Genomic DNA, 23,672 nt, shown 5'->3' with positions numbered 1-23,672 from the left:
GATCAAAAACATGTGTTGTTTAAACTTATAAAAAAGAGAAAAATAGATGGGCTTATAACAAAATAGCATTACAATTCAAATTTCATTTGCCAAATTTAAATAATGGTGTTATTTATGCCATTGATTTCTATGTTTAAAAGTCTGAAACTACAAGAAAAGGGAGAAAACACAACTGTTCTCTCCTCTTTCATCTCTCTCTATTCTCTGTTCTCCTTAGAGATAAGGACTGAAAAACACATGCTTTGTGTCACTCCCTCACAAAATCGTAAGTCTGTAAAGAGGCTTGCACTCTCAGTAGTAAATGGAAAAGGAAACAGTCATAACAGAATGCCCAATACTGTATGTCCAACAAAAACATCGCATATAGAAAAATACAATTTCTTAATTAATGAGATGTCTTTTCCACTCTCTTCAGAAGTTATCTTGTCACAATGCTGTTACCCAGTGACATACATACCTGCATATTAAGTCTGCCACGATGGGGACCTGTCCCATACCGTAACATGGAGGAAGCCAACAACTGGTCATTGTCCACTTTATGGGATTCCAGGCCAAGTGGAGGACATTCTTCTAAGAAGAGAAAAAACAGAAGAGGTTAATGACTCTCAGGCCAAGTGTTTGTTGATTGTTCACATTGTTTAGGATATTTAGAACTATATTTAAACAACATCCTGTCATGCATACTGCCTCCATGGAGCTTGCCTGCTCTCGTCTTTTTCTCTGGATTTTCCAATCTTTCCCTACATCAGAAAGACGTGCAAATTATGTTGACTAATGTCTCTAAATGTGCTTGAGATGTGTGAGTTTGGATGTGTAGGTGTGTTTAGGTGTGTGAGAATGTGCCCAGGACTGGATTGTGGTTGCCTCCTGCTGCTGATAGGCACCAGGCTAGAGCATTGTTTCCTAAGATAAGGTTATCAGGTAAAAAATTTGAAATAAAAGTTAATATTAATAAATAAAGTCTTTGGCAGTGACTGGACTGAGAAAGTGATATGGTTAATGAAGTATACAGTATGATGTAAACTAACTATCCCTTAAAGGGTCTGTGAAACAAAATGACTCAGTAAGAAATGAATCCCTGAATTATGGCATAAATTACCTTTGAAATACAAAAAGAAGACTTTTTTTCCTATGAAATTTTCAGGTTTTAATTGATCAAATTATAGATGTGAAAGAACAGGCTGGTGGCAGAAGTCATATATGACAGCATAGACTTTGAGGTTGCTATATAAACAGTCATGACAACCTAAAAAAAAATCAGCACAATGCTACCACAGTTAACTGGGGGAGCTAAGCTCTCACCCCATTTGGCTTATGTGCACTTTTAAAGTACAGTCCAGTAAACGTTCCTGAAGCAAAAATGCAATCTTGTGTGACCTTCGCACCAGGTACATTTAACACAGTTCAAGTCTACCGTCACATATAGTTGGTACAATTAAATTCTTACCTGCATATCTCCAAAAATCTAGGGATTATGCTATAATACCAGCAAAACACACATGTACCATATGTCCAAGTCATACATACATACTATATATGTAATCTGTTGTGGCCACTAAGAGGCACATCCAAGCCCCAAATCCCACACACATCAGAAGCTGCAAAGTCACAAATTCAAATAAAGTTCTATTGTTTCAAAAGTAATTTAACAGGTTTCTTCTCACTCTGTTGAGTACAACACAATACAATACAACACAATGGAGTATAATGTAATCCTTCCTTTCTTCTCTCCTTTTATTCCTCTCTCTATAGGCAAGATGTGTCATTCTCCTCCTCACTCTGACATACCACCTGAGGTGAGGTGGCCCTTTTTATGCAGGACCCAGGAGTATTTCAGGTGCCTCAGTATTTTGTGGCTGAATCACTGTCAGGTCAGACAGAAGCCCCTCAAAGTTTGGATAGTTCTCCTCTACAGCTCCCCCAGTAGAGCCCACAGCACCCAACATATATAAACCTAACATAGCACCCCATATATTATATGCTGAGTTCACCACCCTCTTCAGTGCTTTGAGGTGCTGAGTTGAGCAGGTGCTGTGCCAGGATGTGAAACAGCAAGCGAAAATAGACTTGACCGTGTGCCTAGAGAAGTTAGTGAACATAGACTGAGACACACAGGCTTTATTAAAATGTCCACAGATTTGAAGGTGTTGACCAACCTTGTTGATGATGGCTGTAATGTCAGTAGAATTTTAATTGCCATTTCCTACATGGTGTTATCCCTGCACCCAAGTGGGCATTCTTGGGGTATTTTGGTTTCTTCCCACAATCCAATGACATATACATTGGGATGATTGGGATGATAGGTGATTATCAGCCATCAGCAATTGAAGATTAAAATTAAAAAGCAGCTGGAAGTGAATTTTTTGTTTGACGAGGTATCTCTGAGATTAATTACCAAAACTGGGGGGTGAAGAGCTACAGTCTTAAAATTTCCTGGGAATTCATCTGAACAATAAATGGACTGAGTAGATAATACAGACACGTTTTACATAAAAAGAATAAAGCAAGTTATTCCTTTTGAGGAGGCTCAGCAAATTGAATGTATGTGACAAGCGTCGGGTGATGTTTTATCAATCCACAGTGGCTAGTGTACCTGCCCTATGTTACTTGTGGAGTAACTCAGGGGACTGCTGGTTATCTCAATAAAATGATCATGAAGAACAGCTGTATTATAGAACTATGTCAAACAGTCCTGTCTGATATCCAGCCATTGTCTAGAAACACGTGCTATATGTGTGGCTTAGCACAAAAAACATTTTGGCACAGCTGGAGTTACATTATAACCAGTCTGTTTAATTACGTTTCCTTAGTATAAAGAATTTGGATGGCAAAAATGTTCATAGTGACTTACATTACTCCTGTAAACTGAACTGACTACAGTAAATTGCTGAGGCAGAGCAGAACTGTTTGAGAGACACGACACCAAGACTATAACAATACTGAAGACTGCACTAATTATAATCAGGCAATTTATTATTGATCAGATGGAGAATGAAAAAATGGAGGCCTCCAGGATTGAAAACAATGAAAATGATCAACAAGAGGCAAATAATAATCTGCCCTGCAGCAACATTGTGTGCAAAAAGAGGAGTGGCAACTGTCAAACAATAGCAGATGTACTTTATTGGACATTTCTTGATTGGAGTCAAATGCAGCTGACTCAATTTCCTTTTGGAACTGCCAAAAGGCAGCAGTCAATGCCAAAATCAACAGCCCTGTGTCCTTAAAAGCCAGACCTTGTTTGTGCTTTTTTTTGGCATCACATTGAAGAAATGAAACATCTTCCACTACTGAGCATGACAGAGCTTAAGCCAGAATTCTGTCACAGAAGATCTTTTGTGTGCACAATAGCAGCTGTTATACACCTGTGATGCTGGCTGTAAATATTCAAATAAATGACTCAGCTGGATCACATCAACTGCAACTCACTCTTTCAGTGCTGGCCTTGTGTGCTTTTTGGCAGGAAGGAGCTTGCTGTTGCTCACTATCAGACTGCAATGATATACAACGCCAGCAGATGGCGAACTAAAACAAAAAGCCATGAGGGAGAAAAGAATGCAGATAATCATGCAGAGAAATAGTGACTGCAGAAGAGTCACTTGAGAGAGAGAGAGAGGTTAGTAGCACACATTGATACAACGCATTGCCACACTCACCACGTGACAAACCAATTCAGGATCCCAGATTAGGAACCGGTGCAGCCATGCAACGGGTGACACCTCAGCACCACACTAGTCCAAATAGAATGGAACCAATGTGAGGTTTTTTATGGTGGCTGGAGTGCCAATCCTGTCACCAACCCCCAGGCTTTTCCCTGCAGATTGGCCTTGAATAAAATATTTTACAAATTAAACAGAAAACATCCTGGGTATTCTGCTCTGAGTTGTGGTCAGAGATTGGATACCACTTATTATTGCCTAATTGGCAAATGCTGTTACCCCAGGCAACATATAGTAACAGGCAAGGCTAGCTCTAGGCATAGGCTGAGTTGGCAATGGCATAGAAACATTATGACTTGGGGGCACCTTAGTTTATCCAAGCAACACCACCCTCCTTCGCAGGTGTTACTGTAGTGCATCAACATATCAACACGCATATAAGAAATCGCTTGCAGCTTTCTAGTTTAAATCCTGTTCTGGCCATTAACTGTGAGAAATCTGCATCTTCTCCATGTTGGCAAGGTATTCTTAATGGTACTCATGCAACCTTCCACTAAGAGAGCACATTAAATAACAGTTATTATATTTACAGGAGTCTCACTTATTAAGCAAGGATTAGTTTCAGTTGCAAAGAGAATGGACTGGGCAAATAGTCCACTCTAGCTATACAAAGAAAACTAGAGGTGTGGGAATTTTTATAAATAGAACAATTTCATTTATAGTATCAGTAGTAGTAAAATCACCTGTATTATCACTTGTAGTAAAGTGACTTTTTAAATATCTACGCACCCAATTCAGATGACAGGGACTTCATCCAGAACGTATTTAAATCCATTCCTAATGTGAACACTCATAACATTATAATGGCCATAGACTTTAATTGTGTGGATAGATCTTCTGCCACAGGGGCGATAACATTTAACACTGCAAGAACAATTACACGGTTTGTAATTGATCACAATTTATCAGACCCTTGGAGATTTCTAAATCCAAATTCAAGAGCATATTCCTTCATCTCACCAGTACATCATTACTCAAGAATTGATTATTTCTTTATAGATAACAAGTTTTTGCCCACGATCAAATTTTGCAAGTACAACGCTATTGTTATCTCCAACCACGCCCCTTTGATCTTGGAGCTCAAATCATTACGCCCCACATACTCATCTCATAGCTGGTGTCAACCCAATTTTATTAACTGACAAGAACTGTACTGAATTTATATCCAAGCAAATTATTTTTTTAGAGACAAATACATCCTCAAAGGTCTCTGCAGGAATACTATGGGAAACACTGAAGGCATTTTTAAGAGGACACATTATTTCATATCGCTCACACAAAAATAAATCGGAAACCAAGAAGACCTCAGAGCTAATCAGTGAAATTACCAGAATAGATTAAGAACACGCAAGGCTGCCAAATGAGGTACTTTATAGGAAAAGACAGGCTTTGCATTCAGAACTCAACCTCTCGACAACAAAAGAAATGGAACAACTCATTTTTAAATCACAACATCATTACTATAAACACGGAAAGAAAGCTAATAAGATCTTAGCTCGACAAATTCACAAGCAGGAAGTTTGCAAAGCAATACCAGTAATTACCAATACAGATGGAGACAAAACCATTGACCATAAAAATATAATGCACACATTTAGAGACTACTATAAGTCCGTATAATCTACTCATTTTAAAGAAGATAAGGCACAATCTAATGCATTTTTTGATGCATTACAGATACCACGACTACATACTCTCAGTGCAGAGGAATTGGATAAACCTCTGACACTTTCAGAATTAATAGATACTAAATACTCAATTCAGAGTGGGAAAGCAGCAGGCCTTGATGGCTACCCTGCCATAAGTTATAAAACAATTTCAATTAAGTTAGCTCCCCTTTTATTAGAACATTTATAGAAGCTAGAGACAATAAAATTCTACCTCAAACTTTCCCCCAAGCATTAATTACCATCTTTCCTCAGAAAAATAAGGACTTATTATAATGTGCATCATACAGACCAATCTCACTTCTAAATAATGATGTTAAGATTCTCTCCAAAGTTCTAGTTAGAAGCATTGAGAAAGTGCTTCCTTCGGTAATATCACAAGACCAAACCCGATTTATTAAAGGTAAACACTTAGCTTCCAATCTTATTTAATGTAATATATTCACTCACAAAGTCTAACAATCCGGTGATCTTATTATCATTGGATGCAGAAAAAGCATTTGATATGATTGAATGGGACTGCCTATTCACTACACTGCACAAATTTGGGTTTGCCCAGAGCATATGTGGATGGATCAAACTACTGTATACCAGTCCAGAAGCTTCAGTTTGTATTAACATTATTTTATACTACTTCAGACTAGAATGTGGTACTAGACAAGGATGCCCCTTGTCACTACTGCATTTGCAATCATCATTTGCAGTTCATTTTCAGAATGCTTTTGACATAAAGGGGATTATTAGAGAAAGGCTTGAACAGAAAATATGCAGATTATATGGTAGTATATATTTCAGATCCGCAAAATACTGTGCTTGCAGTCCTAACAGCACTAGTAGACTTTTTTAAAAGATATCTGGACTGAAAATTCATTTGAATAAAAGTGTGCTCTTTCCAGTAAACTCTCTAGCACACAATATTAGATTGGACACCTTCCCTTTAATCATCACAGATAAATTTAAATACTTAACAACACAAGTAAACATAAAGCTCTTTTTCAACAATATATTTCTGTTCTCATGGAAAAACGTAAGCAAGACTTGAATAGATGGTCTATTTCCATCTCACTTTAGTAGGGAGAAAAAACACTGTGAAGATGAATATCCTTCCTAAGCTTCTTTTTCTATTTCAAAGCATCCCCATATACATTAACAAATCATGTTTAAGAAATTACATTCTATTATAACCTCATTTATTTGGAATTAAAAAAAATCCACATATCCAAAGGACAACCCTACAAAGACCTATGACAGAATGTGGAATGGGTCTACCTAACATTCAATTTTATTACTGGACATTGACACAAATAGATGAACACACACAGACTTGGTCCACAATAGAAATTCAATCCTGCAGTACTTCTTTACATTCCTTGCTTTGTGCCCTAGTAAATACAGGTTATCGTCAATATATTAACAACCCAACTCTGCTTCATTCACTCAGAATATGGAACCAATGTAGGAAGTATTTCAAGATAGAAAATCTGTGGCACCCCTGCATGATAACAACCTTTTTCCACCTTCTCACACCTACACAGTTTTTAATGTTTGGAAAATGTACAGGATTAAATCACTTAGAGATTTGTACATAGATAAAGTCTTTGCATCCTACAAACAATTTATACTCCAAATTTAGCTTCCCATCAACACAATTTTTCCACTGTTTCCCACCTACTTCTATTATGGAAGAAATATTGATCAGTCTTAATGATTCAAACAGCATTTCTATAATATATAAAAAAATGTTAAAGTCCCTTCCTTTTAAAGATCCCAGAGTACAGTGGGAAAAGGATCTCCTACTCAACATTTCAGAAAAGGAGTGGAAGGCAGCCATGCACAGAATTCACTCTAGCTCCATGTGTGCAAATTGTAAAATTATTCAACTTAAAATCTTTTATTGAGCACATCTGTCTTGTTTAAAATTGTCCAAAATGTTTCCACAGCAAGATCCAACCTGTGAACGTTGCAATCAAGCTCCAGCTTCATTGGATCATATGTTTTGGGTGTGCACCAAATTAACATCATTCTGGACCAAAATCTTTAAATGCCTTTCAGATAGCCTTGGTGTCACAATCACTCTTAATCCATTAACAATGTGTTTGGTGTACAAACAAACTGTAATTGCCTTTACTTCACTATTAGCATGTAGACTTATCTTGCTCAACTGGAAGAATGCTAGCCCACCTCTTTTAAGTCAGTGGGTAACTGATGTTATATAGTGCTTTAAATTGGAAAATCTAATTCTCACTTAGAGGATCTGTTCAAATTTTTTTTAAAACCTGGCAGGATCTAATTAATAACATTTTAGAACAAGTATTTATATTGGGGAAAATGATTCTCTCTCCTCTTTTCTACTCTTAAAGTTTTGCTCTGGCTATTGGCCTTCCCCTCTTCCTAATGGGAAGGGGTTGAATTTAATTTAGATGTGTCAGTTTTGACTTGTTTGTATGGAATGTTACTTGCCTTTAATAAATTCAACAAAAAATAATTGAGGGTTATAAATTGGCTCTGTATAAGTGGGTAACAGAAGGCATATCTGACTAGCACTCTTGTCTTGGACCTGTTGCTTTAGACGTTGAAGCTACAAATGTGCTTGAAAAATTATGAATAGATAGGGGTATGAAAAATACATACATGTCTAAATGTCGACAAGAGGCTGTACAAGCCTGATATTCACCTCTCTGTGAAAGTCACAATAAGTAAAGAATATAAAATGCTTGAAGGTGACACAAGTGAATTTATAAAGTCATGTATGCAAGCAGGTTTGTTTATCACCTAATACTTTCTAACTTACTTATGAATAATGAATCACATGTTTATGATCTGAGGTATCAGAAAATCTGTAACAAGTTGTTTCTTTGACTTTGAGATTTACAGTTGTGTTAGTCTCTGTATTGTCAGTTGCCTAATTTTTTCAAGCACAAGTGGTCTCCAATTACCAGCCTAAGTAACTTCAGAGTACAGTCCTTGAAGCTCACTTAGACCCCAGCATTTTCTTTTGATTTTTGTCTTGACACCAACATAGAATGATACCATGGTGGTCCAATGGTGAACTTGACTCTTTTCAAAGCTCTACAGAGAAAGGTGCAAATCCCAGCCCAGTCCCTATCCTAGTGGAGATTGCATTTTCCTTATGTGACAGTGGGCCTTTTTCAATTTTTCAAAGACTTACATATTAGATTGATTGCTGACTCGAAATTGGATCTGTATAAGTGAGTGTGGGCATCGCAGTGTCCACTGTGTTGAAAGTAGAACATCATTTAAACATGGTTCATGTTCTTGCCACCTTGAACTGGCTTTGCTGGTTTAAAATAAATGGATGTAAATCTAGTTGCATAACTGTTGCTTTTGTCCTGAAAGAGGGGTTGCCTCCCCTCTATTATCCTGAAGCATCTAGGAACTCTTTAGGAGAAGTTGGAAGTAGTTTTTGAGGATGACCTAGAGTACCCACCACAGCCCTCACAAGGATAAACACCATGAAAATGAAGTTAAGTGCTGTTCTGCCATGAACAAAGTTTTGCACATCTTCTACTTACTGATTATGAAATTAAGGGTGACAGATTAATGCCTTTAAGATGCCCAGTCATTCACAGGCAGCAAGAATGGACACACATTTACTGAAAATTACCAGAAGACAATGCATGTCTTTGGACTGTAAAAGGAAAAAAGACAAAGCCCAAAAACAGCACAAAGAGAACATGCAAACTGCACAGGGGTAGCAATATTAGGTTAACATTGAGAATGACTATCTCTGTCATAATGAGAACAGGTAAAATTGATATGTTTATCTAATACAGCCTGACCATAGATTTATATGTAGGTATTCACACATGTGCTTACTTGACAAACTTCCTCATGTCTCCCAAAGATTTGGCATAGTTTGCCACTTTACAGAGCAACATAAAAAATCAACTTACTTTTAACCTTGGGAGGAGGGCTGTATTCTACGGTTGTCACTTCAGGTTCCTTTTCCTCCTTTTTCTTTGGTGCTGGTTTGGTTGGTTTGACTATTTTAATAAGGAAATAGACCAGTTAAGCATGCTTTACTAGATGTCAATACTGAGACCAAAAGCACAATTAACCATAGACTGACCACTGGGCAAACAGCATTTGGATAACAATTAACACTAAAGGGTCATGTAAAACATTCCTATTAAATATACATAAATATATTAAAAAGTCTTGCTAACACACACTTGCTATCACGATGTCTTGTCAAGGTGTAAACAAAGGCAAGTATCTCTCTCTCTCTGTCTCTGTCTCTGTCTCCTGTTTTATTCCTGGGTGTAGAGACCTATTCAGTTATGTCACTAGGAGTGCTACGTCAAGTTTAAGAATCCTTATTGAGTAAACCTCTATCTTCCTTCCTGACTGAGCATATAAAAGACATGGCCAACCATATAGTGAGCCAAGAAAGAGATGCAGGATGGTATTTTGGCAGAAATATTGCTTCCTGACAAATGTTTTGACTTCTTTGTCTTTACATTTTAGGGTTTTTATTTCATACCACATAAACTCTTTTGTTGTAAGTACAGTTATATACCAGTTTAGCAAGTAAAAATCTTGTGCACTTAAACACACCTAAATAATGTACATCAGTTATCATTGAGATCATCCTGGCATTTATACCTTTTAGATTACTTTGGATGAATACAAAGTTAAAAGGCATGGGGTGTTTAAGGTTGCATACAGGAAGCACTGCATAAGTGTCAGGGCCAAAAAGAAAAAAAATTATGCACACAAGTGCCTATTTATTATTGTACTACTACTGCCATGTAGTACGCTACGAGGTATGAACACTGGAACAACTCTCCCTTGTGCCAGCGTGTAGTGTTCTTCCCCAGCACCACGAGTCAGGCCGCAGTTTGAAATCACAGTGTCAGTTACACACCTTCAGTCTTAACAGCGTTTCATAACTTTTCAATTTTGTTATAATTATTCTGCTATACATTGTTATTGCCAATAAACCTAAGAGTGTAGTGTTGGAATTGTCGCAAAATACTGAAATTATCAAACATTTACAAAATGGCTAAAGTGCTTCAAGGAGTAGTAAGAACATAAATGAATGCTATAAAGTGTGATGCTGATTAAATTGAGAAACTTATCGAAAATGGAAACCAATGACGAAATTGTTATTCTGTATTAATGTTAACGCTCTTCTGTATTGTTTGTTAATATAGTGTGACGTGTAGGCAGCTTGTGATGTGCTGTGGGTGAAAAGAAAGGGTGGAATGAATGTGGTAAGTGATGGGACTAGGTGAAGGGCTTCTGTTCTGTAAGGGTCGGACATGCCTCTTAGGAGATGAGTGACAAGAGAAGTTAGGAGAAAAACGAAGGTGAAGAAATTTTTGAGTAGGGAGTCAGGAGACAATAAGCAGGAGTTTTTGTGGTATATAGAAAGACAGAAAGACAGAGTGGCAGAGGATAAACTGATTGGTAGGGAAATCTTTCTATAATTGTTTTGGAGGTGTATTCCGTAACTCAGATAACGGAGTAAGTAAAACATACAAAACTCCAGTACCTCCGAGTTGTGTTTTCTTATTATTCTGGTTGTTACAATATTATATAAATTGATTAATTTTGTTAATACTATATTATATTTTATAAAAATTGTTTTTTTTTGTAAATAAATATGACAATTCACTAAACTATTCTACTATATATATCTTACAGTAGCTGTTCTGTTATCCATCGTTTCTCTTATCGGCCTCAGTCCCTAGCTGCCCACAATTTGTTTGGCCTACTCTTATCTATCCTACAGTTTCTTATATGTACAGTATATGACTTTACATGGTGCTTGGCCATACAGAAGCACACTCTCTAATTACAATAAGCCTGCTTGCCTCAAATCTTTTCTCAGGCAGATAGTGCTAAGTTCACCTAAAGTACCTGCCATGAAAGATGGTCTGAAACATCATCTTCACTGCTGAATAAATGTTATTTATTATAATATATGCACAAAATAAAAGTAAAGACCTAAGTTTAATACATACGGAATGGGTAGTCATAGTCATCAAACCATGTTCCCTCAATTGGAGGTGCAGTCGGGCCCTCTTCTTCCACTGAAAACAAACAAGTATAAAAGTAAGAGTAATGAGCATTTCATGCATAACATTGTTTAGCATGAATTATTCCTTCATTTGGGATGGAAACATTCTGAAAAGGACATGTGTCTTACACTATAGCTATCAAAAGACTATTCAGTGTTTATAAGCCTCATTTATCAAACGTTTGTAGAAATATTTGTATGTCTATTTCTAAAAAATACTACTTCAAGCAACTGATGCAGTGTTCACCCGAGGCTGCTAAATGAAATTTGATTTTATCCATGGCCCTCTGAATTCTTGAACATGATTAAATGGTTTCAAAAATGAATAGACAGATGAATGCATCCACACATGTATTTTGATGAATTCCAAGCGCTACACAACATAATATGTAGGCAAAACTTTCAGAATTAATTAAGTAAAACATCTTTAAGCATGAATAAACTTTTATTTAGGAAGCAATACATTATTACTTTATATGACATCTGTTATTATAATTACTCCCTCATAATCCTATGCACAGTAAAAATTACAGTTTGTATGAGTGGCACATCCACTCAGTTACGGATTATTAACAGCTGTTTTCAATACTCATTTGAAGTCAGTCAAGTGTACCTGTAGGGTATATCCTCCAGTCCTCAGTGACTGGCTGTCCAAAGTCTTCTTTCTCTTCTGTTGTTGTTTCTGGAAGTTCATCTAATGTGAATATAAAACACATAATTCAAAGGAGCGCCAATTATAAATATTCATCATCAAACCAAAAGAATTTGCAATATGAACCTTGTGATTGGAATACTATTCTATTGCATCATTTGCAAGATTAAGAAATAAAAATAAAAGTTCAATTTTAGATTCATCAAATGGAAGACATTATCGTCTCAGTAATAATACACATTTGAGACAATCATATTAACCTATGCAAATGCCATTCCATAAATACTATTTTATTAAATATTGGAATCAACCCAATTTTTCCATTATAGAGTTGCTTGGAGATGAAGCCTATGCAGGCAAGATGACTAGTTACCAGTCCAGCATAAGCCAGGCCTAAACACACAGCAACACGTGATCAGTTTACAGTTCATCCAATTCACCTACTACTGTGCATATTGTGCATATCTTTGGGGTGGGGGAGGAAACCAGAGTAATCAAAGAAATATGTATATGAACATATAGGGATAATCCAGGGATTACCTATGAATGAAGAAAGGGTCCTTAAAGCTGTGAAAAAGTACCACCATTATGGCTCCATGATACATGAAATCCAAAAATTTTCAGGTAGTAATACAAAATATTTGGAGTGCTCTCTGCCTAGATCATTCTCAAGAACAGCATTCTTATTTTAAGAGAATCATGCATTTTCAATTGAGTCATCATTACACAACCTAGCAATATATAAAACTGAACATGAAACAATAAGAAAATATGGGGTGATTAATGTTGTGGCTTTGCAGCTCCAGAAACCCTGGCTTAACTTGGACCCTGGTAACAGTATCTGTGTGTATGTGTGTGACTTTTACTCCAGGTACTCCACTTTGTTTCTGCATCCACAAAACGTCCAGGTCAGCTTGACTAGCAAATATAAATTGATATACTGTGTGAGTGTGTGCTGTGATTGGCTGGTGCTTCATCCAAAGGGAAGCACAGTAAAGGGAACCAGCAATATTCAATGACCAGAATTTAGAATTCAAGCAATACTCTACACTGCTCTGGAGAATGATTTTGTAACACTATTAAATAAAAGCATTTCAGCAGTTAACTTCCCTCAATACTTATATGTAAGACAACTACTTAGACGTTTCTTCCATTTATGACATCATAAACAACTGCTAAATCAGTAGATGGCAGTAAAAATCAGAACTAGACAAAACTAGCAGCTGGCATAATAAGGGTGAACGCTTTCAACAGTATAATCCAATAAACTTACATTTGACATCCCAGTAGTCTTCATCTTCTTTTTTGACATCTTGTCCAATATCTGTCAGGGGTGTTAGTGGGCTCTTGGTTCCTGAGATGAAGATGGCAATTCATAAAATATGTCAAACATTTACAAGTCAGCTATTAAGTGTTAAGTGTGTCTCCTTTATGCCTCATATACAGAGAGTGGCAATTAGGGTATGATAAGCTGTGGAGCTCAAGTTGAAGGCCCCTGGTAGCTGAAGTTCTTTGTTCCAATCAATATCATAATCAGTGAGTCTTTTTTAATTTCATATAATCTCATTCTATAATAAAATTATTTTTTTCCTTAATTTCCTTTTCTAAATTTGCATTCATAAGTACAGTAGTGTAACATTTGCATTTGTAAGATTTTTTTTCTTTCCATAGCTTTGAATTCTTAGGTTTGTTTTGCCACTTTTTAAAATACCTTTTTCCCATGGAGTTTGCTTGCTTAAATGTGACCTAATACTGACAATTAATGATCAATGGATCCAGAAGCAAATTTTGTTGAATATTAAAGGGCAGTAGTTACTTCAGTGTTATCCATTTTGTATGCTAATTAGAAACTAATGACTTAAACAACTGGAACATTAACAAAGAACACAATTTAAAATAGGAAATTAAAAAGAATGAATTCATCTAACCCACATAAATGCTTTCTTCATTCAGTAACCATTTATTACACACTGAAAAAAGGGAAATGGCAGGTTGTTACTTTACAAAAATGTATTTACTTTATATTACATGTATTGTTTATGTTCCACTTTTGAACATAACTCGATCGTGTTTAATTTATTGAATCTTGTGGGATGTACAATATACTAATTTCACCCATTTAGGCATGTCAAAATAGTTATATTTAGTCCTCACCGGAAATTAATAAGAACCAAGTGGATTCATCATCAGAGAAGGTTGGATAACTTGGCGGTAAAGTCATATGACTTTCAAAGAAGCAACAGGTTGTGGGTTTGAATTATTGTCACTGGTTAAGAGCAACAGATTAGTGAAATAAAAGTAAAAAAAAAAAACACACACACACAAGAGAAAAATTCAGATATTCATTTCAAACACATAATCACACAGACTAATGTTACTCTGTTTTGCATTGTTCCTTGTATTCTCTTTTAATGTTTTATTAAACTGTGCTCACTAACTACTGTCACAAGTCAGTAAATGTACTATTAAGATGTCTAGATTTACTCAGTACAGGTAACGTTTACATACTTGGGGGGGGAAAACGGGGTCAACTACTTTCAGCATTGCTGTTCATTAGTATTATCATAACATTGCTCAACCATTGAAACACTATTAATACAGACAAATAAATAATACTGTATACCCGAATACAATACAATGCAGTTGCGGAAGTTGCTCATTTGAAAATAAAAAAAATATATATTTTGTGAAAGAAGTTGTATTTAACATTTATTCTATAATATATACAGTTACATAAATATAGATAAATGTATTTTATAATATAACACTCTATCCAAGGTGCATTTTGTGTTCATATTTAGTTATACATTAGTCATGGCATTCTGGCACAGCCAAAGAAGCAATGTTCTTGTACAACTGTATTTTTTGGTTTGTATTGTTTTCACCAAATAAAACTAGTTTTGGTATAAGCAAATCTGTTTATTTCTTTTGATAACTTTGACCATGAACTACAAAATGATATTGGATCAAGAATAATTTACAACCTAAAAAGGTTATAGCTAAGTAACTCGGTGAGGTGCATTTTTTAAAAAGTTTACAAAACAATTGTTAAAATATTATGCCTTATTGACATGTTCATTTGACATAATATAATTAATCTAAGAGAGAATGAAAAAGTTTCATTCATTTTATATAAAAAACACTGTGTTGTTTCAGGATATATTCATTTAGTGCATTAAGCATAAGTTATTTTTGATAAAAACATTTTTATTATGTGCAACAGGTGTACATAGTTTTTTTAATTTTAATCTGACATGCCATTTTCTTCAGTGTGTCCGGTTTTGAATTTCTTAAGTAACACAAGAAAACATAAAAACTGAGAAATAACAGCTTGATTAATTAACTATAGAAGAACAAGATGGGAACACAGGACTAAATTCGATAACTTCTGTTTTAGGGGATAAACAAAATAAAAAATAATCACATTCATTAGTAAATCAATTGGTCAGCACTTAAAAATATGTAAACTCCCAGGTATTTCTCTATGTCTATAAAACTACAGATTCTGATATGTCTGTCAAGACTCATGTCTGTTCACACCCTTAACTACAACTCTCACTTGTAGCTTAGAAACTACACTTACTCTGCAATAACCTGAGCCCAATTATACACTAATTAAGCAGGTTTATTCTATTATTCAGGAGTCACATTTTGAGTCACAGTCTTTAGTAATACATTTGGACATTTTTACTAATTATAATGATCTCTGATATTATTTCTTTCTATATTTCATTTTGCATTTGATGAATAACCTATTTTTAAAAAATTCATTACTTCCTAATTTATTTCAGTTTTTACCCAATTATTTACTGACCTTTAGACAACTGACAACATTTTCAAATACGCTTTTAATAATGCCCTTGTCAAACCAAATCTAATCACGCTTGAAGTATGTTCCCTGCACACACTTAAAATTAAATTCCCAAGTAAAGGAGACATGTAATGCTGAAGAGGTGGTGAAGACTCAGTATTGGCTAAGAATAATTCACAGCAGCATCACAGTCGGCACCAAAGGCCAAGATCATTTTCAAGTTGCACAGCAGTTTGTAAGTTCCAGGTGCTGCATTGGTGGCTCAATGAATGGATTGAACTCCTACATTGTCAGCAGTATTTTACAATAATGACCACCATGCAGAAAAAAACAATACTTTTACCTCACCTTGGAACAAGGATGGTAAGTGTTCTCTATCCATGTTGTCTAGAAATTGAAACGGGTAGCTGCCACTGCACAAACAGTATGTGGCAAGGATAAGTGACATGCAAGTACAGAGACAAGTGATGAATATATTCAGTAGTCTAGATAGAGATCATGAGAAACTGACCAGCATGGCAACAATTTATACAAAAAGCTCCAGCTCAGTGTTTCAGAAGATGCTGAATCTGAGCATACCTCCTCTATATGGTATATTTATTACATTATCAGAAGCAAAATGTGTGGACACAGTGAATACATAATCACTGTAGAGGTAAGATGTGCAAAATATTATACATATTGTCATGGGTCTTCCTGCTTACTGTATCTCTTGAGGATGGTACTGCCATGCAGAGTCTTTTGCCATGAGAGACACATAGAGCAAATGATGCCTCAAAGAATTTATTTTCTTTACAACCTTAGGCTAAACAGTCTAGAAGGTCAAGAAATCTGTTCAAAAACAGGTAGTCTGTTCAGAAAGAGCATGCCTAATTAACAGTATAGGAAAATCTGAGCTGGGAAAACTCATTAATTCACTATCTGGAAGGATTGAGACACAAACTTTGGAAAAAGGAAAGGCTTTTGCATGCAATATTGAAACATACTAAGCTACAGGAGCAAAAAGGGCTCAATAATTGTTTAGAGCAGGACTAGCCAAATCTGATCCTGGGGCTTCATGCATAACACCATGCGTAGAATTCACACTAAAACATGACTTACAGACAAAAAGAGAAATGCCCATATGCACAAAAAAATTCAGATGCATAAAACTATGTGTAAGCAAAGTTGCACGCACTTCCCTTTCATAAACCCCAATTAACGTGATTTTAATGCATGTGCACATGCCTAAAATCCCACCCAACTCTTTTCAGAATTTTGCCTATTTGAACATGCAAATCAATATAAATAGCTCCTTCCATTCAGTATTTTATTGAAAGACAAAGATAAAAGCACATGTACAAACATAGAATTTCACTAAATGCAAAACGGATGTCCTACTCAGTAAAGTGCAGGCAAGCAAAAATATACTATTTGGTGGCTTAGGCAGTAACATGAGCAACAAAAAGGAAATCAATGGAGTGGCACTCAAATGTTCAAGTTCAGAAAGCCGCACAGTGCCCGAAAGAAAAAATAATTGGTGAGATGTCAAAGTTGATGTAAAAAGGCAAATGTGTCATATGGAAGCGTATTAGGGCCACAGAGGAGAAAAAAAATAGGGACACAGTGAAAAAAAAAGGTCAAGATTAAAGTCAATATGTTTACTTTAGTTTCGAAATTTCCATTTTAATCTCTTAGTCAATTTTGTCATTAAAGTAGAATGTCGCACACTTCATCTTAAAATTGACTTTAATTTACTAAGGTTTCTCACATCCCGTTGTAACTAAAGCAGCATGTGGAATGCTTCATATTCTACGTGTTCCCCAACCCAGTCCTTAATCGCTATGTGCTTCTTAACTGGGCTTTCTCTTACGCGGACAGGAGTGTGCAGGCAGCGATTGCCACACAGTAACGATGAACTGCCTCCCAGTCCAGGGATTGTTCTTGCTGCAAATGATGCTTGCTGGAGCACGCGTGACCCTGGATGGAATAATTTATTGCAGCAGTACTGTCTCTGTCAAGCATACCAACCCCCAGTTCCTGTCCTTCTGTTTTCTTTTTTCACGTAAACAATCATCACACAACTAGTGTCTGTAACAAATGGTAAACCAACTGTAAGATTAAAACATCAATTCATCAAAACTTTTAAGGAATATTGAAAAATCTGTGTTGTACATGTTTAATTATTCCATCCATCCATCCATCAAGGGTTGTGCTAGTCCCAGGTAGCATTGTGTGCGAGGTAGGAACAATCCCTGGCCAGAATGGCAGCTCATTGATACCACTGCATCACTGCGCCCCCACATGTTTAATTATCAACAGTATACATTATTTAAATTAACAATTTATTTGTAAAATGTAATATACATACTTTAATGCATTTCATCATAAAAATTACATCAAGTATACCTCCTAGTATTCTAACAGCACACAGCTCCAAGAGGATAGCTGTTGGAAATCTAGATCGACTTAGAATCCAGTCATAATCATCTGTAAATATGCCCTCTCTTCAACTGAATTTAATCTAATTCCTTTATTGTCATTGTATGGTATAATGAGACTAAACATGAAACTCCTGTATAAACTTATTTTACTATAAAATGATAAATAATAGTAATAATATGATAAAAAAATGAAAAATATATAATATGAAAGCATAGATACAATATACGCATACATATAGTTCAAATAGTGCAAATGATTCATAAACTAGCTCAGGTTGTTCAATATTACAGTTGTAGTGCAAGTTTACAGTGAAGTAATTGAATTTATAAATACAAATGGTTCTTCCAGGGGCACTTAATGGACAGATTGAGTGCGTTTATAGCTCTTGGGATGAAAATGTTTCTGAGCCTCAAGGCTGTGAAGCATTTGTTGAATAGGATAAGTTCAAATAGACTGTGGCATGGGTAAGTGGAATCTATGCAGATGCTGGGGGCTTTCCTGAGGCAGCATGTGCTACAAATGTCCTCCAAGTCTGGAAGCTGTATCCCTGTTGACACAACCCACTGAAGAGGCTTTCTGATCAGCTGCTGTGCAGCTGTGATACCACACACAGATACAATGGGTTAAAGTACTCTCAATGGTGCACTTGGAGTAACAACAGTGAAGCAGCTATGGTATTTGGAATAGTTTGATCTTTCTGTGCACCATTATATTGTTACAGAATGATTATAATCTGTGGCTTAAATTTGATAAAGCCCACATCATGGATGCAAATCTAAAAAAGAAAGGGAAACAGTAGCACTACTTTGATACTGATTGCCACCCATTTGCAAAACTGAGCAGAAATGTATGTACGTATGGTGTGCATAGCTTTACGCCAAGTTTAGTTTTTATACCTCTCGAAGTGAGCATGGAAACAGTCGAACATAACATTTTTTGCATATACATCATTTATACATATGGTCCCAGGACAGCCACAGTGGCTACAGGTTTTCATTCTAACTATTTTCTTATTAGTGAGTAGTTTTTGCTACTAACTCCATTTAATTTATTTGCTATTTAAGACTCAAACCCTTTAAATCAGGGCTGAGCAACATCAGTCCTAGAGGGCCACAGTGGTTTCAGGTTTTTTTTTCAACCCAGTTGCTCCATGAGAAATCATTCATTGCTGATGAAGCACTTATTACTCAAGTGACATTTTTCTGCTCATTTTAGTTGTTTTGCTTGTTAAGATTTTGAACCCTTAATTTCTTATTTTAGTCTTAAACAGCTGTATGCTTCTTATTAGTAGTAAGATGCAAATAACAAAGAAACCATCAGATCTATATCTAGCTTGTCTCCATTTCCACCCATGTGTGTTCATCATTTAGTATTTGGTTTAATTAAGTACTCAGAGTATTAAAGTACTTAAGACGACCGTTTTAGGCTTCAAATCACTTGGATGATACACGTATCATTAGAAAGGAAATAAAATCTAAGATTTAAAAATGAACTGACATGGAATATTCTAACCCTAACAATCCATGAAATGTAATAAGACTGGTTATTGGTGAGGATTGGCTGCTAATTAAGCAGCAGGGTTGAGACAAAAACCTACAGCCACTGTGGCTCTCCAGGATGAGAGCTGGCCATCCTTGGTTTAAAAGGATGTTTGAAGATTATTGGTAATTGTACTCATTTGTAAATTATGGCTACAACCTGGCCAGATAACAAACTGTATTGTATTTATCCATACTATGAACTTATTGTACAGTAGTTTATTTAAGCATTTATTGTACACTGTGATTTTAACATGCAAGACTCTTAAAAATTCCAAAGTTTATAAAACTACAATAAAATGGCAAGAGACTTCAGCTTTTGGGCAAGCAAACTAATTATCTACATACAAATATTTGAAAAGCCTCATCAGTCACATCCTTTAAATCAAAGCAGAAGAACCATTACTTCAGGATAACATGTTCTTATTAGAATTGCTGGTGAGATTACCTTAAATCTTCCTCTTGCCACCGAACAATATGGGCAACTCCTAAAATAATTCCCAGAATTCCCCACTTCCCATGACCTATTTTGGTCCCCCTGGAGCAGCAATCTCCGGGCTCCATTCAAAATATTGCACCATAATTCTCACAATTGGTGGTGACCTTTCACTAATAACTCTACAATTACTGTTTAACTTGCCACCAGGATGTCTTACGGCCTGACTCGTATTCTGTACTATGTTACTATCCTTTCAATTACAGTTCCAACAAGGCTATTCAGCACATATATATCTTTTCCTTTTTCAGTTTCAGCATTGTGTTTTTATGTTTATGTTGCATTTCCATTCATCCATTATCCATTTTTTATATTTCTAATTGTATGGTACAATAGAACACACAAGTGTGTTTAATGAGAATAAACTGAATTAAGTTAAAGTTAATTTAAATTCAAATATTCCAAACAAAAGAAATAAATATGGGAAATAGTTCATTATTTTAAATACCATCTCTTAGATTGCTGAGAGAATGTAGTGGTTACACTATATACAGGCAAGAAACCAAAAACATTGAAATAAAGTTAGTATTGTTTTAGAAAGGACTGGTAACAAATGTTTGGCTGCGTGGATTGTTATTACCAAAACTGCTATCTTATGATCATATGAATATACTTTGTGAGAGGGTGCTTGACTAGCTAAGGTATAACTGATGAGTTAAAGGATGGAGAGAAATCCAGTAGCAACTCTCCCAAACAACAGAGCAAACATCATATTGGCAAAAAGAAAAGCCCTTTTAATACCAGCGTGTATAGATCCTGTCAAGAGTATTGCCCCATAATTCAAACGGACAGGGCACCAGACTTAGAGAGCAGTGCCCTCTACTGTCTTCAGCAATACTTTCCCCAGAGCCCACTAAAGGGAGACATAGAAAAGGCAAAGAGCATAATGCCCACACTCTTTTGCCTTGTGATATATATGTATCTCAGACTAGGATAAGGAGGAGCTTGTGGTTCCTATAAAGTGTATATGTAAAGAGGGTCATGAGACCCGTCCCTTAAAGACATACTACATATTTGAATAGATACGCTACTGAAAGAAAAGCAAACCTGTAGACAAAGAGTGGCAATTCCTGATCCCAGAAGTAAAATTATTTCAAACCACTGGTATTGTCTACAGTTAGAGAAGAGGTGAGGAGAACAATCAACTCTTGGAGAAAGAAAGCCCAGTGACATGGCAGAGAGTTGGACAGATGGGATGAAGGGAGTCCTTTAGTTTGGTATTTAGGAGGTAAACAAGTTTTTTAATTATCTTGTGTTTTCTTTCTATTTATCCTTCCATTGTATTTTTATTGAATTAAATAAACACTATTCTTTTGATATCTTTGGTTTCCTTGGCTTTATTCTGTGCATGGAGAAATGACATAAGAGTGCCCTATCTTATTACAATTTATACAAAATATACCAATAGTTTATAATTGACAAGTAACATAACTGCAATATTTTTTACATTTCAACTCTACCTAAAGCATATTTGTAAATTGCTCCTCTTACCATTTTCTTTTGAAATTTCTTTTTCTTTATGTGGCTCTGTGGGAGACTGTGTGAAGTCATCTACAAGAAACATAACATAAAATCAATACAAGATAAAAATATAATTGATGCATATCAGCAGAACAAGGCTGTTGAAAAATCAGAATTTTCACAATGCTTTATGTATGCAGAGTCTCAGAAACCCTGAAATGATTTGTTGAATGAGCAGTCTCTTGAGTTCGTGAGAGAGAGACACAAAGTGTCCACTCCTACCAAATATATTTCAATATAACTGTTTAATCAGCACTAATACCTACATTTGCCCCATCCCAGTTCAATCAGAATCCTCTCCTCTTCTTCATCCAGAGATGTCGTTTTCTCTTCATCTTCTTTAGGCTTGATTTCCTCAATGATCTTTTCAGCTGGTTCTTCTGTGTCAGCCTTTGTTTCTTTTGTCTTTTTGTCTTTAGGTTTTTTGGCTGGTTTGTCTACCTTCTCCTTTGGTTTCTTGGATGGTTTAGGTTTCTTAGTTGGTTTGGGAGGCTTAGGCTTCTTTGTGGGCTTGGGCTTCTTGGTGGGCTTAGGTGGCTTTTCTTTCTTGGGCTTGCTCTCCTTTTCCTTCTTCTTTTCCTTTGCTGCAGAAAGGATTACAAAAAAAGAAATACGGCCACTAAAAATAGGTATTTTAGTGTAGCATTTTTCAGGAAATCAGGGAGAAAATACAAAATACATTCATTTCTAGAACAAAACAAGTCTCTATAACTACTGTTAAGAAATTTGATCACCATGTACATTTGGTGTCTTCACAAGGCTAAAAACCAGTTAGGCTATCATAGAACATGACATGAAGAACCAAAGTAAGAAAAAACATACAATACTCAATTCCAAAAAAATGTTACCAGTATGCAAAATGCTGAACATTCATAATAAAAAAACAGAGATGCTGTTTAAATCCCCAATGACCCATAAATGTTGTGAAATGTTTGAAAAATGTCCTGAAGAGGTGACACTGTAATGTGTGAGTATAAAAAAAATCCATGAATATCTTTGTCATTTATGATCAAGTGCAGGTAGAGATTCACCACTCTGCAAAACAACTGCTATATCGAATAATTCAACAGCTCAAGAAAATGTTTCTCAATGTACAATTGCTAGGAATTTAAGGGTTTTCACCTTTCTCTGTGCCAAATATTATCAGTTAAAGAGGAATCAAAAGAAATCTCAGTTTGTAAAGGACAAAGTCAAAAGCGGATACTGAGTGCCTGTGATCGTCAATCCTTCAGAGGACTTTGCTTTAAAAACCAACATGCTTCTGTGACAGATATAAGCACATGGACTCAGGAATATTGATTTTATCAATAAATGCCATTTCTTACTACATAGTATAAGTGAAGACCAAACTATGCACAATAGAAAACAAATGTCATAAATACCCAGAAATGCAGCAGACTTCTCTGAATTTGATTTTATCTGAGATAAATTAAGCATAGTGGAAATATGCACTGTGATCTGACACCTCAACCTTTCAAACTGTTTATGGAAATAATGGAGTTGTGGTCTATGGGCCTGTGAGGAAAAAGGCCATCCCTATTTATTGTTGATGCCCGGTTAAAAAACACCACCTGTGATATAATGGTGTGTAAGCAACTATGGTGTTAATAACTTGCACAACTACAAAGTTACTGTTAATGGTGAAGAATATGTATGCATTTTGGATCAATACGATGTATGCTGCCTCCTAGACAATGTCTTTTTCAGGGACACCCCCCCACATTGTTTTAACAAGACAAAGAAAAGCCACATTGATCATAACAGCGTGGCTGCGTAAAAATGTATGTCCTCAGTTTCC

General features: G+C 35.8%; 1 protein-coding gene across 3 annotated transcripts in view; it reads right to left on the bottom strand.

Annotated features, from left to right (window-relative positions):
* aebp1a (AE binding protein 1a) overlaps positions 1 to 23,672 on the bottom strand; it is a 75,367-nt gene that overhangs the window by 20,636 nt on the left and 31,059 nt on the right. For all 3 annotated transcript variants that reach the window (XM_039768609.1, XM_039768608.1, XM_039768607.1), the window contains exons 2-8: positions 22,141 to 22,458; positions 21,845 to 21,904; positions 13,358 to 13,438; positions 12,046 to 12,126; positions 11,377 to 11,445; positions 9,301 to 9,390; positions 458 to 570 (exon numbers count right to left, since the gene is read on the bottom strand). In XM_039768609.1, coding sequence (XP_039624543.1) covers positions 458 to 505 — 48 coding nt within the window. In that variant the 5' untranslated portion in view covers positions 506 to 570; positions 9,301 to 9,390; positions 11,377 to 11,445; ... (2 more) ...; positions 21,845 to 21,904; positions 22,141 to 22,458. The remainder of the gene's footprint in view (positions 1 to 457; positions 571 to 9,300; positions 9,391 to 11,376; positions 11,446 to 12,045; positions 12,127 to 13,357; positions 13,439 to 21,844; positions 21,905 to 22,140; positions 22,459 to 23,672) is intronic.

Source organism: Polypterus senegalus, chromosome 11 (genome assembly GCF_016835505.1).
Source record: "Polypterus senegalus isolate Bchr_013 chromosome 11, ASM1683550v1, whole genome shotgun sequence".
Lineage (NCBI taxonomy): Eukaryota > Metazoa > Chordata > Cladistia > Polypteriformes > Polypteridae > Polypterus > Polypterus senegalus.
This window is presented reverse-complemented; position numbering and strand designations above follow the sequence as displayed.